Here is a 16,696-nt window from a genome sequence, read left to right on the forward strand (position 1 = left end):
TATCACACAGGAGAGGATTAGATACACAGGTCAGCAGACAGTATCACACAGGAGAGGATTAGATACACAACTCAGCAGACAGTGTCACACAGGATAGGATTAGATACAGCGCTCAGCAGACAGTATCACACAGGAGAGGATTAGATACACAGCTCAGCAGACAGTATCACACAGGATAGGATTAGATACACAGCTCAGCAGACAGTATCACACAGGAGAGGATTAGATACACAGCTCAGCAGACAGTATCACACAGGAGAGGATTAGATACACAGGTCAGCAGACAGTATCACACAGGAGAGGATTAGATACACAGGTCAGCAGACAGTATCACACAGGAGAGGATTAGATACACAGGTCAGCAGACAGTATCACACAGGAGAGGATTAGATACACAGGTCAGCAGACAGTATCACACAGGAGAGGATTAGATACACAGGTCAGCAGACAGCATCACACAGGAGAGGATTAGATACACAGCTCAGGAGACTGTATCACACAGGGGAGGATTAGATACACAGCTCAGCAGACTGTATCACACAGGATAGGATTAGATACACAGCTCAGCAGACAGTATCACACAGGAGAGGATTAGATACACAGCTCAGCAGACAGTATTACACAGGAGAGGATTAGATACACAGCTCAGCAGATTGTATCACACAGGGGAGGATTAGATACACAGCTCAGCAGACTGTATCACACAGGATAGGATTAGATACACAGCTCAGCAGACAGTATCACACAGGGGAGGATTAGATACACGGCTCAGCAGACAGTACCACACAGGGGAGGATTAGATACAGCAGCACTTTGTTATTGAATGTTCCTGGTTTTTGTTCCATCTTTTCCTGATATTTTCGCCTGTGTCGTTATTTTCTTGGGATTTCTCGGATTTCGGACATTTCTTGTTTTCGTCACTGATCAGATCTTAGATTTTTTGCTTTTTTTCCTTCACAATTTCCTGGAAAATAATAAGAAATAAATGACATCATTAGGGCACATTAACCCCTCGGCTGCCGGCGGCGGTGACATCAGCGCTTTCTTTAGCTGCAGACATGAGACCTGTCCCCGCGGCCGCAGACCTGAATCTGCTATATTTAGGCTTTATATTGGCGCTCGGCGGCGGCCAGGAGGCAAGATGGACGGGAAAATCAATGGTCAGATCAGAGACGCAGGAGGAGACGGAGAGGAGCGAGGAGGAGCCATCACCCCAAAACAGGACGGTGTCAGTGCGCACCGACCGCTAATCCGGAGGCTGATAACTCAGACACAGCAAAAGCCCCCCATTATTATCAGACCCCCATTATTATCAGACCTATCCCATTATTATCAGAGCCCCCCATTATTATCAGACCCCGCATTATCAGAGAGCCCCTATTATTATCAGAGCCCCCCATTATCATCAGAGCCCCCATTATTTTCAGACCCCCATTATTATCAGAGCCCCCATTATTATCAGACCCCGCATTATCAGAGAGCCCCTATTATTATCAGAGCCCCCCATTATCATCAGAGCCCCCATTATTTTCAGACCCCCATTATTATCAGAGCCCCCCATTATCAGAGCCCCCAATTATCATCAGAGCCCCCATTATTTTCAGACCCCCATTATTATCAGAGCCCCCCATTATCAGAGCCCCCATTATCATCAGAGCCCCCATTATTATCAGAGACCTCATTATCAGACCCCCATTATTATCAGAGAGACCCCATTATCATCAGACCCCTCCCATTATTATCACACCCCCCATTATTATCAGAGCCCCCATTATTATCAGAGCCCCCCATTATCAGAGCCCCCATTATCATCAGAGCCCCCATTATTATCAGAGACCCCATTATCAGACCCCCATTATTATCAGAGAGACCCCATTATCATCAGACCCCTCCCATTATTATCACACCCCCCATTATTATCACACCACCCATTATTATCAGAGCCCCCATTATTATCAGAGACCCCATTATTATCAGACCCCTCCCATTATTATCAGACCCCTCCCATTATTATCAGAGAGACCCCATTATTATCAGACCCCCCCATTATTATCAGACCCCCCGTTACTATCAGACCCCTCCGTTATGTGTCCTCCGGCTTCTGGCCTGGTGGTAACCAGAGACCCTCATTACATCAAATTATCCCACAGCTGAGTGACACTTATGTAATAACACACCGAGGGCACAACTTCCCGGCATGCCTCACCCTGAGCCCGGAGGAGGAGGCATTCTGGGAAGTGTAGTTTAATATAACACCGCCTCGCGCAGGGTGAAAAGAAATGTCCAGTAACTTAGCAACGCGCTGTGCGGCCCCGAAGGATTCTGGGAGATCAGACCTGGTTGCTAGGAGACCGTGAACGCTGAACTGTAGGGAGACGGTGACCTTAGAGAAGTCCGGTCCACACAGGCCGCGGGGGTCTACCGACACCGGGAGGTGAGATACAAGGAGGGCACAGAGACGGCTCGTATCAGCACTATATGATACCACACCCTGCATTATACTCCAGAGCTGCACTCACTATTCTGCTGGTGCAGTCACTGTGTACATACATTACATTACTGATCCTGAGTTACCTCCTGTATTATACTCCAGAGCTGCACTCCCTATTCTGCTGGTGCGGTCACTGTGTACATACATTACATTACTGATCCTGAGTTACCCCCTGTATTATACTCCAGAGCTGCACTCACTATTCTGCTGGTGCAGTCACTGTGTACATACATTACATTACTGATCCTGAGTTACCTCCTGTATTATACTCCAGAGCTGCACTCACTATTCTGCTGGTGCAGTCACTGTGTACATACATTACATTACTGATCCTGAGTTACCTCCTGTATTATATTCCAGAGCTGCACTCACTATTCTGCTGGTGCGGTCACTGTGTACTTACATTACATTACTGATCCTGAGTTACCCCCTGTATTATACTCCAGAGCTGCACTCACTATTCTGCTGGTGCAGTCACTGTGTACTTACATTACATTACTGATCCTGAGTTACCTCCTGTATTATACTCCAGAGCTGCACTCACTATTCTGCTGGTGCAGTCACTGTGTACATACATTACATTACTGATCCTGAGTTACCTCCTGTATTATACTCCAGAGCTGCACTCACTATTCTGCTGGTGCAGTCACTGTGTACATACATTACATTACTGATCCTGAGTTACCTCCTGTATTATACTCCAGAGCTGCACTCACTATTCTGCTGGTGCAGTCACTGTGTACATACATTACTGATCCTGAGTTACATCCTGTATTATACTCCAGAGCTGCACTCACTATTCTGCTGGTGCAGTCACTGTGTACATACATTACATTACTGATCCTGAGTTACATCCTGTCTTATACTCCAGAGCTGCACTCACTATTCTGCTGGTGCAGTCACTGTGTACATACATTACTGATCCTGAGTTACATCCTGTATTATACTCCAGAGCTGCACTCACTATTCTGCTGGTGCAGTCACTGTGTACATACATTACTGATCCTGAGTTACCTCCTGTATTATACTCCAGAGCTGCACTCACTATTCTGCTGGTGCAGTCACTGTGTACATACATTACACTACTGATCTTGTATTATCCTCCAGAGCTGCACTCACTGTTCTTCTCTTGCTCTTCTTATACACCTGCAGTAGTTGTGGTGGTAGCTGCTGCCATCTAGTGGTCGCTGTTGTGCAGTACAGCTGCTGCGCTCCTCACTGTGTGGAGATCTCAGTATTTTCGGCTGTCACTACGGGGGTCCATTGCTCACTTATACTAATTGTAGCACACGGGACCCCGATATTCCGGGAGGAGCTGTTGTTGTTTCTGGCCGGCGCCCCCGCTGTGCCGCCATACTGTGACAATATTATAGACTGCCTTATTAGAGGGCTCCGTCTGGTGTCGCGGTATATAATAGGGGATCAGTGATATTAGGGAGTTGTTATGTGACATCAGGGTCTGTCCTCGTCCTGTATCCCCCCCCGTATACTTGCACCGAGCCGTTCTCCGGACACCCAGGTGACGCCTGTGACTGTCGGTGGTGACTCTGGTAATGGGGCTCATGTCCCTCATTTCATGCCTCTTATCTCTCCTCAGACCCGTAGCTATGGAGACGGCGCTGGAAGACGTGAGGACCCGGCCCCCCGCCCCGGTGCACATCACGGTGCTCAGAGCACATGATCTGGTAACACCTCGCACTCAGTGCCGCTCCGGATCACCCCTATAACCCTTTAATGCCCGGCAGCCATATCTGGCTCTGGAATCTGTGACTGCGACACACAGGGAGGGTGGGCTGGAGTGTGACGTGCCGTGATACAGAGGGGGGGGGGGGTAACATGTTGTGCCCCCCACCCCGGAGTGTGTCCAGGAGACATTCTGCTTAGGTCTGATTATAATATTTGTACTGACCTTTAGTGATTCAGGGGTTCATTTATTTTAATTCAGGGTGCTCTGTGGCACAGAATGGGTTAATGAAAGTGTCCCTGGTGGTCTATGGTTCAGAAAGGGTTAATAGTAATATCCCTGGTAGTTCAGGGTTAAGAAAAGGTGGATGGTAAAATTATTGGTGGTCTAGGGTATAGATCCTTGGTGGTCTATTGTTAACAAAGGGTTAATGGCAATATCCCAGGTGGTCTAGGGTTAACAGTGCGTTAATGGTAAAATCCTTGGTGGTCTAGGGTTAACAAAGGGTTAATGGCAATATCCCAGGCGGTCTAGGGTTAACAAAGGGTTAATGGAAATATCCCTGATGTTCTAGGGTTAACAAAGGGTTAATGGAAATATCCCTGGTGGTCTAGGGTTAACAAAGGGTTAATGGAAATATCCCTGGTGGTCTAGGGTTAACAAAGGGTTAATGGAAATATCCCTGGTGGTCCAGTGTTCACAAAAGGTTAATGGTCGTTTCCCTGGTGGTCTTGGGTAATAGAATGTTTTGTTTTTATTTATTTCTTAGTGGTCTTGAAGATTAATAGTAATGTCCCTGGCAGTAAAGTGTACTATAAGTGTTAATAGCAATTACCCTGGTGGTCTTGGTTAGTGAAGGTGTAAGAGGGACATATTTGGTGGTCTCTAATAATCTCCCTAGTGGTCTAGGGGAATTATGAGTTTGTGGTCAGGGGTCATGATAGTGTTAATGACTCTCCCCCTGGTGATCTAGAGTAAAGAATCAGCTGGAGGCCATAGTCCTGGTGGGTTACTGTACTGAAAGGGTTAATAGTAATGACCCTGGTGCACTTAGGCAGTGAAGGGTTGCGGGTGACCTCCATGATGGCCTGATCAGAGATCAATAACCAATTCACCACCCCAGACCACCAGGGACATTATTACTTCCCCAGACCACCAGGGATATTATTACTTCCCCAGACTACCAGGGACATTATTACTTCCCGAGACCACCAGGGATATTATTACTTGTCCATACCACCAGGGACATTATTACATCCCCAGACCACCAGGGGCATTATTACTTCCCCAGACCACCAGGGACATTATTACTTCCCCATACCACCAGGGACATTATTACTTCCCCAGACCACCAGGGACATTATTATTTCCCCAGACCACCAGGGACATTATTACTTCCCCAGACTACCAGGGACATTATTACTTCCCCAGACCACCAGGGATATTATTACTTGTCCATACCACCAGGGACATTATTACATCCCCAGACCACCAGGGGCATTATTACTTCCCCAGACCACCAGGGATATTATTACTTGTCCATACCACCAGGGACATTATTACATCCCCAGACCACCAGGGACGTTATTACTTCCCCATACCACCAGGGACATTATTACATCCCCAGACCACCAGGGGCATTATTACTTCCCCAGACCACCAGGGGCATTATTACTTCCCCAGACCACCAGGGGCATTATTACTTCCCCAGACCACCAGGGACATTATTAACTTCCCCAGACCACCAGGGACATTATTACTTTCCCAGACCACCAGGGACATTATTACTTCCCCATACCACCAGGGACATTATTACATCCCCATACCACCAGGGACATTATTACATCCCCATTACCACCAGGGACATTATTACTTCCCCAGACCACCAGGGACATTACATCCCCAGACCACCAGGGACATTATTACTTCCCCATTACCACCAGGGACATTATTACTTCCCCAGACCACCAGGGACATTACATCCCCAGACCACCAGGGACATTATTACTTCCCCAGACCACCAGGGACATTATTACTTCCCCAGACCACCAGGGACATTATTACATCCCCAGACCACCAGGGACATTATTACTTCCCCAGACCACCAGGGACATTATCAATAATCCCTTCAGTATTGTAGACCAGCAGGAGATTATATATAACTTATTTTTTATCCCAAACCACAAGGGAGATCAGCAGCTCCTTCACTCCCCCTGACCACCAGGGATGTTAGGGGGGATTTTGTAGCCCCCGCTGTGCCCTGCTTTGTACTGAATATCGTCTTTCTGGCACAGAGAGGAGGTAAGGCAGACGCCCCGGTCACCTATGTGAGGTCAGAGTTCAATAACGCCCTCCTGGGAGACTCCCCGAAACTGGAATCGGGGTCCGGTAAACCCATCGAGTACAACTTCACCATTGCCTTCGAGATCGGCGGAGAAAGTCCTCACACCCTGGACGATGTTGCGCACAAGCCCGTTATATGTAAGTACCCGCGCCCGTCCTGCAGGTGCCCAGCGGAGCTACAGAGGGGCAGAGGCGGCAGCACCCCGGGGGCACTATCATACGTGGTGCAGATGGTATAGGCGCCCCTGAGAGGCAGTCCCTGGTATTGCAGGTTCTGCACAGAACACTCCCTGACCTCTCGTTTTTCTAGTGACCATCATCGAAATTCTACCCAAGGAGAAGAAGCAGAAGGAGGAGAAGACGAGCATCCTGGGGCAGAGTGCGGTGGATCTGCTCCCCCTACTGCGAGGTGAGGGGGATCTAACTGTTTGGGTTATGAACTGAAGCCTGAGATCTCGCCCTGTGCCTCCTACACCATGCTTGCCACATATGGTGTGGTAGTGAGCGGTGTCGGGGCGCTCTTAGCTGTCGGTGTGGTAGTGAGCAGTGTCGGGGTGCTCTTATCTCCCGGTGTGGTAGTGAGCGGTGTCGGGGGGCTCTTATCTCCCGGTGTGGTAGTGAGCGGTGTCGGGGTGCTCTAAACTCCCGGTGTTGTAGTGAGCGGTGTCGGGGTGCTCTTATCTCCCGGTGTGGTAGTGAGCGGTGTCGGGGCGCTCTTAGCTGTCGGTGTGGTGGTGAGCGGTGTCGGGGTGCTCTTATCTCCCGGTGTGGTAGTGAGCGGTGTCGGGGTGCTCTTAGCTGTCGGTGTGGTAGTGAGCGGTGTCGGGGTGCTCTTATCTCCCGGAGTGGTAGTGAGCGGTGTCGGAGTGCTCTTAGCTGTCGGTGTGGTAGTGAGCGGTGTCGGGGTGTTCTTATCTCCCGATGTGGTAGTGAGCGGTGTCGGGGCATTCTTATCTCCCGGTGTGGTAGTGAGCGGTGTCGGAGCGCTCTTATCTCCTGGTGTGGTAGTGAGCGGTGTCGGGGCGCTCTTATCTCCTGGTGTGGTAGTGAGCAGTGTCGGGGTACTCTTATGTCCCGGTGTGGTAGTGAGCGGTGTCGGGGGGCTCTTATCTCCCGGAGTGGTAGTGAGCGGTGTCGGAGCGCTCTTATCTCCTGGTGTGGTAGTGAGCGGTATCGGGGTGCTCTTATGTCCCGGTGTGGTAGTGAGCGGTGTCGGGGTGCTCTTAGCTGTCGGTGTGGTAGTGAGCGGTGTCGGGGCGCTCTTAGCTGTCGGTGTGGTGGTGAGCGGTGTCGGGGTGCTCTTATCTCCCGGTGTGGTAGTGAGCGGTGTCGGGGTGCTCTTAGCTGTCGGTGTGGTAGTGAGCGGTGTCGGGGTGCTCTTAGCTGTCGGTGTGGTAGTGAGCGGTGTCGGGGCGCTCTTAGCTGTCGGTGTGGTAGTGAGCGGTGTCGGGGTGCTCTTATCTCCCGGTGTGGTAGTGAGCGGTGTCGGGGTGCTCTTATCTCCCGGTGTGGTTGTGAGCGGTGTCGGGGTGCTCTTATCTCCCGGTGTGGTAGTGAGCGGTGTCGGGGTGCTCTTATCTCCCGGTGTGGTAGTGAGCGGTGTCGGGGCGCTCTTATCTCCCGGTGTGGTAGTGAGCGGTGTCGGGGTGCTCTTATTTCCCGGCGTGGTTGTGAGCGGTGTCGGGGCGCTCTTATTTTGTTATTTCCTTCTCTTCAGGTGAATGCACCTTTCAGGTGACCGTCCCTCTACACCCGGTCCCAGGGTCTCCTCTGGAAACTGCTCCCCCAGACGCCAAGGTAATTATCTATCCCGAGAGCCCACGTGTCATGGAGTCCGGAGCTCTGCTTGCTGTCAGTGAATGGGGACTTTCTTCCCTACGTCCATCGCTCGTGATCTAATACTTTTCGTAGCTGAGGGTCTGTTACTGTGTCTCGTGTCAGTGCCCATTTGGCGGGTAGTCTCCTGTATGTCAGATGTCCCCATGTGGCCGCTGAGTCCACATCAGGGCAGCCGGGCCGGCATGTGCTGGTCTCGTATAGTCGCCTGTTTCCTACACTGACACATTGTAACAAACCCTCCAACACGAGAGAATCTCAGCACGGAAAGTTATCGGATCACATACCCGCCTGTTATGATCTGGTAACCGTGGACGATCACGAAAAATCCCATTAATAAGGGAAAGACAAAAACCACAAGAGTAGTTGGAAACTGAGCTGACCGCAATCCCCTATCTATCGGACAGCACGAGAAGTAGCAGTGGGATGTTCCTCACACACCTAGACACCTCGTCACTGCCGGAGAAACTTGCTACACCTCAAAGATAGAAATGAGGAATCCTAACCTGCCTCAGAGCAGTCCCCAAAGGAATAGCAAGCCCCCAACATGGAACAACGGTGATGTAAGGAAACACAATACACAGATAGAACATATAGATTAGCAAAGGCGAGGCCCAACTTACTAGATACAACAGGACAGGACAGATAAGGCTGCTTTCACACCACGTTTTTGTAACATGCGTCCTGAACGTTTTTTTAACGCAAAAACAGATCCAGTGCAAATGCGTTTTCATTTCAATGCATTTGCAATGCACTCGCGTCAACATGCGTTTGCGTGAGTTATAGTGAGGATCCAGCAACTTGCAGTTTAACATTTTTCAAAAACGCTACTTGTAGCTTTTTTGAGCTGCGTCCAAATACTGCTAATTGCTGGATCCTGACTATACTGCACGCAAACGCATGTGAACGCTGACATGCTGATAGACAGGATCCTGCTTGCTCTACTGAGCATGCCCAGAAACCAGCCTGGCGTGATCAGTCTCTCTCTCTCCTCTCCTCTATCCCTCCCCTCTCTTTCCTCTTTCCTCTCTTCTCTCTCCTCTCTTCTCTCCCTCCCACCTCTTTTCTCTCTCCTCTCTTTCTCCCCTCTCCGCTTTCTCCTCTCTTCTCCTCTCTCCTCTCTCATCTCTCTCCTCTCACTATCTATCTCCTCTCTTCTCTATCCTCTTTTCTCCTCTTCTCTTCTCTCCTCTCTTCTCTCTTCTCTTTCCTCTCTTCTCTCTCTCCTCTCTCTCCTCTCTTTCTCCTCTCTTCTCCTCTCTCACTCTCTTCTCTCCTCTCTCCTCTCTCTTCTCTCTCTCCTGTCCTTTCTGCTCTCCCCTATCTCTTCTCTCTACTCTCTTCTCTCTCTTTTGCCCCCAGCTGCATCTGAATGTCAAGTCTGTCACATTCAGGTCCCCTCACTCCCGATCACATGACTCCAATACCCGCCCATAAACTTCAAGTGACAGGATCCTGTAAAATAACACTTGCGTTTGCATGCGTTTTTCTTTGCAAAAACAGGATCTGCTTTTGCACCAAAAATAGTTTATGAGGCATGTTAAAAAAAACGTAGTGTGAAAGCCGCCTAACTGATTGCGGCCAGCAAAAAACACCAAACTCCTGATAGAAAAAAGACCTAAGACCACACGGTCTCTCCCCTACTATATCAGGTACTCATGTGAGACACTTTAAAGAGAACTGCAGATATAATGGGAAGGAACAAAATCACTGAACAAATAATATTCTAAAGTGCAAATAATCCAAACATGAACAGGGACCAAGCTCCCTTTCTTGCTGGAGGACCTGCCCGGCTCACAAAAGCAGAAAGACAGATCCTCACAAACAAGAAACCAAACAGAGAACCAAATAGAATAAGCAGAAACACTCATAAGTACAAATCCAGCAAATAAGCACAGAAACAGTAAACTTATGTGGAGTAGATTCAGGCACCAAATAAATGGGAGAAACTGAAGGGAAAACTCCCAGCCATCTTCAGAAGCAGGCAGGGACATTTATCACCGGCGACCGCCAAGCACACAATGCTCTCCTAAATACACTAGGCTGATCTGCAATAGGACTTCCTGGACTCCCAATTAACTCCAACACCTGTCTGAGTCACAGATTCAGACTCAGCTTCATTACCATTCCTGGCCACCAGGTGGAGCTCCACAGTAAAACCCACTCGAATGACATTCACAACACCCATCTTCACGCCTTGTCCACATTTCTCCATATTTCAGCCCAGCCTGGAGGTGGTGGTGTCGGTCCCGGCGCCCTTATTCACCGAGCCACAGATAAGTCAGGGGAACCTGCTCCGAGTGACCATGGAGGCCGCGTACTGTGTCCCTGAGTCCTGGGCCCCCGGCGGGCCGCAGTATAATTACATCACCAGCCTTCAGCTCCCGGCGGTGGGAGAGGTACGGTGTAAGGTCTCTGGGCCGGGGGGGAGGGTTTGAGGAGACCCCCAGTGTGTGAGTAGTGACCCTGACCCCCGTTTTCATCCAGAGAGACTCCACTCTGATCTTTTCCAACGGCGTCCTAAAAGGCGGAGGGGAGAGCGAGCCGGTGTCACGGCGGAAGCGGTGGCCCATGAGCGGCATATCGGCCCCCGGGGCCCAGCACATCCCGGAATCCTTCATCCTCACAGGAGCCTACGAGGAGGAAGACGGAGAGCTGAACCGGAAGGAGGTGAGAAGGGCTTCACCAGATCCACCAGTCAGGTCTCCGGTCTCAGCTACAATCTGATTGGTCGTTCGCCGCCATGTTTTCCTGCAGGACAAGGAGTTCCGCACCGAAGCCGAGACCCAGAAAAAGAGAGTGACGTGGGACATGGAGAGACGCTGCTGCCTGGATCAGTCCGCGGTGATCAGGTGACCGCAAGCTTCCGATATCGAGGGGATCTGTGGTATCACCCCGATACAGCTATATAAATGTATATTGTGTGCCGACTGTATAACAGGACATGTCTCTATATTCACAGTCTACAGAAGCGGATTGCGGAGTGTCGCTATTGGCCAGTGGAGATAATGAGAGCGCCATTTACCCCCGCCGGCAAATCTAAGCCAGGGAAAGCGGAAAAAGCAAGTGCCATCAGCATCAATTATATATACACAACCAGCCACCACTAGGGGGAGCTCCCTGTATACACAGATACATGATAAGATCCTGTCTGCAGCCACCACTAGGGGGAACTCCCTGTATACAGAGATACATGATAATATCCTGTCTGCAGTCACCACTAGGGGGAGCTCCCTGTATACAGAGATACATGATAAGATCCTGTCTGCAGCCACCACTAGGGGGAGCTCCCTGTATACACAGATACATGATAAGATCCTGTCTGCAGCCACCACTAGGGGGAGCTCCCTGTATACACAGATACATGATAAGATCCTGTCTGCAGCCACCACTAGGGGGAGCTCCCTGTATACAGAGATACATGATAAGATCCTGTCTGCGGCCACCACTAGGGGGAGCTCCCTGTATACAGAGATACATGATAAGATCCTGTCTGCAGCCACCACTAGGGGGAGCTCCCTGTATACAGAGATACATGATAAGATCCTGTCTGCAGCCACCACTAGGGGGAGCTCCCTGTATACAGAGATACATGATAAGATCCTCTCTGCAGCCACCACTAGGGGGAGCACCCTGTATACAGAGATACATGATAATACCCTGTCTGCAGTCACCACTAGGGGGAGCTCCCTGTATACAGAGATACATGATAAGATCCTCTCTGCAGCCACCACTAGGGGGAGCACCCTGTATACAGAGATACATGATAATACCCTGTCTGCAGTCACCACTAGGGGGAGCTCCCTGTATACAGAGATACATGATAAGATCCTCTCTGCAGCCACCACTAGGGGGAGCTCCCTGTATACAGAGATACATGATAAGATCCTCTCTGCAGCCACCACTAGGGGGAGCTCCCTGTATACAGAGATACATGATAATACCCTGTCTGCAGTCACCACTAGGGGGAGCTCCCTGTATACAGAGATACATGATAAGATCCTGTCTGCAGTCACCACTAGGGGGAGCTCCCTGTATACAGAGATACATGATAAGATCCTGTCTGCAGTCACCACTAGGGGGAGCTCCCTGTATACAGAGATACATGATAAGATCCTGTCTGCAGCCACCACTAGGGGGAGCTCCCTGTATACAGAGATACATGATAAGATCCTCTCTGCAGCCACCACTAGGGGGAGCACCCTGTATACAGAGATACATGATAATACCCTGTCTGCAGTCACCACTAGGGGGAGCTCCCTGTATACAGAGATACATGATAAGATCCTCTCTGCAGCCACCACTTGGGGGAGCTCCCTGTATACAGAGATACATGATAATACCCTGTCTGCAGTCACCACTAGGGGGAGCTCCCTGTATATACAGATACATGATAAGATCCTGTCTGCAGCCACCACTAGGGGGAGCTCCCTGTATACAGAGATACATGATAAGATCCTCTCTGCAGCCACCACTAGGGGGAGCACCCTGTATACAGAGATACATGATAATACCCTGTCTGCAGTCACCACTAGGGGGAGCTCCCTGTATACAGAGATACATGATAAGATCCTCTCTGCAGCCACCACTAGGGGGAGCACCCTGTATACAGAGATACATGATAATACCCTGTCTGCAGTCACCACTAGGGGGAGCTCCCTGTATACAGAGATACATGATAAGATCCTCTCTGCAGCCACCACTAGGGGGAGCTCCCTGTATACAGAGATACATGATAATACCCTGTCTGCAGTCACCACTAGGGGGAGCTCCCTGTATACAGAGATACATGATAAGCTCCTGTCTGCAGTCACCACTAGGGGGAGCTCCCTGTATACAGAGATACATGATAAGATCCTCTCTGCAGCCACCACTAGGGGGAGCACCCTGTATACAGAGATACATGATAATACCCTGTCTGCAGTCACCACTAGGGGGAGCTCCCTGTATACAGAGATACATGATAAGATCCTGTCTGCAGCCACCACTAGGGGGAGCTCCCTGTATACAGAGATACATGATAAGATCCTGTCTGCAGCCACCACTAGAGGGAGCCCCCTGTATACAGAGATACATGATAAGATCCTGTCTGCAGCCACCACTAGGGGGAGCTCCCTGTATACAGAGATACATGATAAGATTCTGTCAGCAGCCACCACTAGGGGGAGCTCCCTGTATACAGAGATACATGATAAGATTCTGTCAGCAGCCACCACTAGGAGGAGCTCCCTGTATACAGAGATACATGATAAGATCCTGTCTGCAGCCACCACTAGGGGGAGCTCCCTGTATACAGAGATACATGATAAGATCCTGTCTGCAGTCACCACTAGGGGGAGCTCCCTGTATACAGAGATACATGATAAGATCCTGTCTGCAGCCACCACTAGGGGGAGCTCCCTGTATACAGAGATACATGATAAGATCCTGTCTGCAGCCACCACTAGGGGGAGCTCCCTGTATACAGAGATACATGATAAGATCCTGTCTGCAGTCACCACTAGGGGGAGCTCCCTGTATACAGAGATACATGATAAGATCCTGTCTGCAGTCACCACTAGGAAGAGCACCCTGTATACAGAGATACATGATAAGATCCTGTCTGCAGCCACCACTAGGGGGATCTCCCTGTATACAGAGATACATGATAAGGTCCTGTCTGCAGCCACCACTAGGGGGAGCTCCCTGTATACAGAGATACATGATAAGATCCTGTCTGCAGCCACCACTAGGGGGAGCTCCCTGTATACAGAAATACATGATAAGATCCTGTCTGCAGCCACCACTAGGGGGAGCTCCCTGTATACAGAGATACATGATAAGATCCTGTCTGCAGCCACCACTAGGGGGAGCTCCCTGTATACAGAGATACATGATAAAATCCTGTCTGCAGCCACCACTAGGGGGAGCTCCCTGTATACAGAGATACATGATAAGATCCTGTCTGCAGCCACCACTAGGGGGAGCTCCCTGTATAGAGAGATACATGATAAGATCCTGTCTGCAGCCATCACTAGGGGGAGCTCCCTGTATACAGGGATACATGATAAGATCCTGTCTGCAGTCACCACTAGGGGGAGCTCCCTGTATTCAGAGATACATGATAAGATCCTGTCTGCAGTCACCACTAGGGGGAGCTCCCTGTATACAGAGATACATGTTAAGATCCTGTCTGCAGCCACCACTAGGGGGAGCTCCCTGTATACAGAGATACATGATAAGATCCTGTCTGCAGCCACCACTAGGGGGAGCTCCCTGTATACAGAGATACATGATAAGATCCTGTCTGCAGCCACCACTAGGGGGAGCTCCCTGTATACAGAGATACTTGATAAGATCCTGTCTGCAGCCAGCTCTAGGGGGAGCTCCCTGTATACAGAGATACATGATAAGATCCTGTCTGCAGTAACCACTAGGGGGAGCTCCCTGTATATAGAGATACATGATAAGATTCTGTCTGCAGCCACCACTAGGGGGAGCTCCCTGTATACAGAGATACATGATAAGATCCTGTCTGCAGTCACCACTAGGGGGAGCTCCCTGTATTCAGAGATACATGATAAGATCCTGTCTGCAGTCACCACTAGGGGGAGCTCCCTGTATACAGAGATACATGTTAAGATCCTGTCTGCAGCCACCACTAGGGGGAGCTCCCTGTATACAGAGATACATGATAAGATCCTGTCTGCAGCCACCACTAGGGGGAGCTCCCTGTATACAGAGATACATGATAAGATCCTGTCTGCAGCCACCACTAGGGGGAGCTCCCTGTATACAGAGATACATGATAAGATCCTGTCTGCAGCCACCACTAGGGGGAGCTCCCTGTATACAGAGATACATGATAAGATTCTGTCTGCAGCCACCACAAGGGGGAGCTCCCTGTATACAGAGATACATGATAAGATCCTGTCTGCAGCCACCACTAGGGGGAGCTCCCTGTATACAGAGATACATGATAAGATCCTGTCTGCAGCCACCACAAGGGGGAGCTCCCTGTATACAGAGACACATGATAAGATCCTGTCTGCAGTAACCACTAGGGGGAGCTCCCTGTATATAGAGATACAGGATAAGATCCTGTCTGCAGTCACCACTAGGGGGAGATGCCTGTATACAGAGATACATGATAAGATCCTGTCTGCAGCCACCACTAGGGGGAGCTCCCTGTATACAGGGATACATGATAAGATCCTGTCTGCAGTCACCACTAGGGGGAGCTCCCTGTATACAGAGACACATGATAAGATCCTGTCTGCAGCCACCACTAGGGGGAGCTCCCTGTATACAGAGATACATGATAAGATTCTGTCTGCAGTAACCACTAGGGGGAGCTCCCTGTATACAGAGACACATGATAAGATCCTGTCTGCAGTCACCACTAGGGGGAGCTCCCTGTATACAGAGATACATGATAAGATTCTGTCTGCAGTAACCACTAGTGGGAGCTCCCTGTATACAGAGATACATGATAAGATTCTGTCTGCAGTAACCACTAGGGGGAGCTCCCTGTATACAGAGACACATGATAAGATCCTGTCTGCAGCCACCACTAGGGGGAGCTCCCTGTATATAGAGATACAGGATAAGATCCTGTCTGCAGCCACCACTAGGGGGAGCTCCGTGTATACAGAGATACATGATAAGATCCTGTCTGCAGTCACCACTAGGGGGAGCTCCCTGTATACAGAGATACATGATAAGATCCTGTCTGCAGCCACCACTAGGGGGAGCTCCCTGTATACAGAGATACATGATAAGATCCTGTCTGCAGCCACCACTAGGGGGAGCTCCCTGTATACAGAGATACATGATAAGATCCTGTCTGCAGCCACCACTAGGGGGAGCTCCCTGTATACAGAGATACATGATAAGATCCTGTCTGCAGCCACCACTAGGGGGAGCTCCCTGTATACAGAGATACATGATAAGATTATGTCTGCAGCCACCACTAGGGGGAGCTCCCTGTATACAGAGATACATGATAAGATCCTGTCTGCAGCCACCACTAGGGGGAGCTCCCTGTATACAGAGATACATGATAACATCCTGTCTGCAGCCACCACTAGGGGGAGCTCCCTGTATACAGAGATACATGATAAGATCCTGTCTGCAGCCACCACTAGGGGAAGCTTCCTGTATACAGAGATACATGATAAGATCCTGTCTGCAGCCACCACTAGGGGGAGCTCCCTGTATACAGAGATACATGATAAGATTATGTCTGCAGCCACCACTAGGGGGAGCTCCCTGTATACAGAGATACATGATAAGATCCTGTCTGCAGCCACCACTAGAGGGAGCTCCCTGTATACAGAGATACATGATAAGATCCTGTCTGC

At 50.0% G+C, this 16,696-nt stretch overlaps 1 protein-coding gene across 1 annotated transcript in view; it reads left to right on the forward strand.

Moving 5' to 3' along the window:
- The first annotated feature begins 2,292 nt into the window (after positions 1-2,292).
- The window catches only part of CFAP70 (cilia and flagella associated protein 70), a 34,537-nt gene continuing 20,133 nt past the window's right edge, over positions 2,293-16,696 (forward strand). Inside the window, exons 1-9 of the mRNA XM_075318440.1 lie at positions 2,293-2,434; positions 4,089-4,176; positions 6,470-6,656; positions 6,829-6,927; positions 8,236-8,315; positions 10,577-10,753; positions 10,842-11,024; positions 11,112-11,206; positions 11,317-11,416. Of these exons, the coding sequence (XP_075174555.1) occupies positions 4,099-4,176; positions 6,470-6,656; positions 6,829-6,927; positions 8,236-8,315; positions 10,577-10,753; positions 10,842-11,024; positions 11,112-11,206; positions 11,317-11,416 (999 nt within the window). The 5' untranslated portion in view covers positions 2,293-2,434; positions 4,089-4,098. The remainder of the gene's footprint in view (positions 2,435-4,088; positions 4,177-6,469; positions 6,657-6,828; positions 6,928-8,235; positions 8,316-10,576; positions 10,754-10,841; positions 11,025-11,111; positions 11,207-11,316; positions 11,417-16,696) is intronic.

This window comes from Anomaloglossus baeobatrachus, chromosome 7 (assembly GCF_048569485.1).
Source record: "Anomaloglossus baeobatrachus isolate aAnoBae1 chromosome 7, aAnoBae1.hap1, whole genome shotgun sequence".
Taxonomy (NCBI): domain Eukaryota; kingdom Metazoa; phylum Chordata; class Amphibia; order Anura; family Aromobatidae; genus Anomaloglossus; species Anomaloglossus baeobatrachus.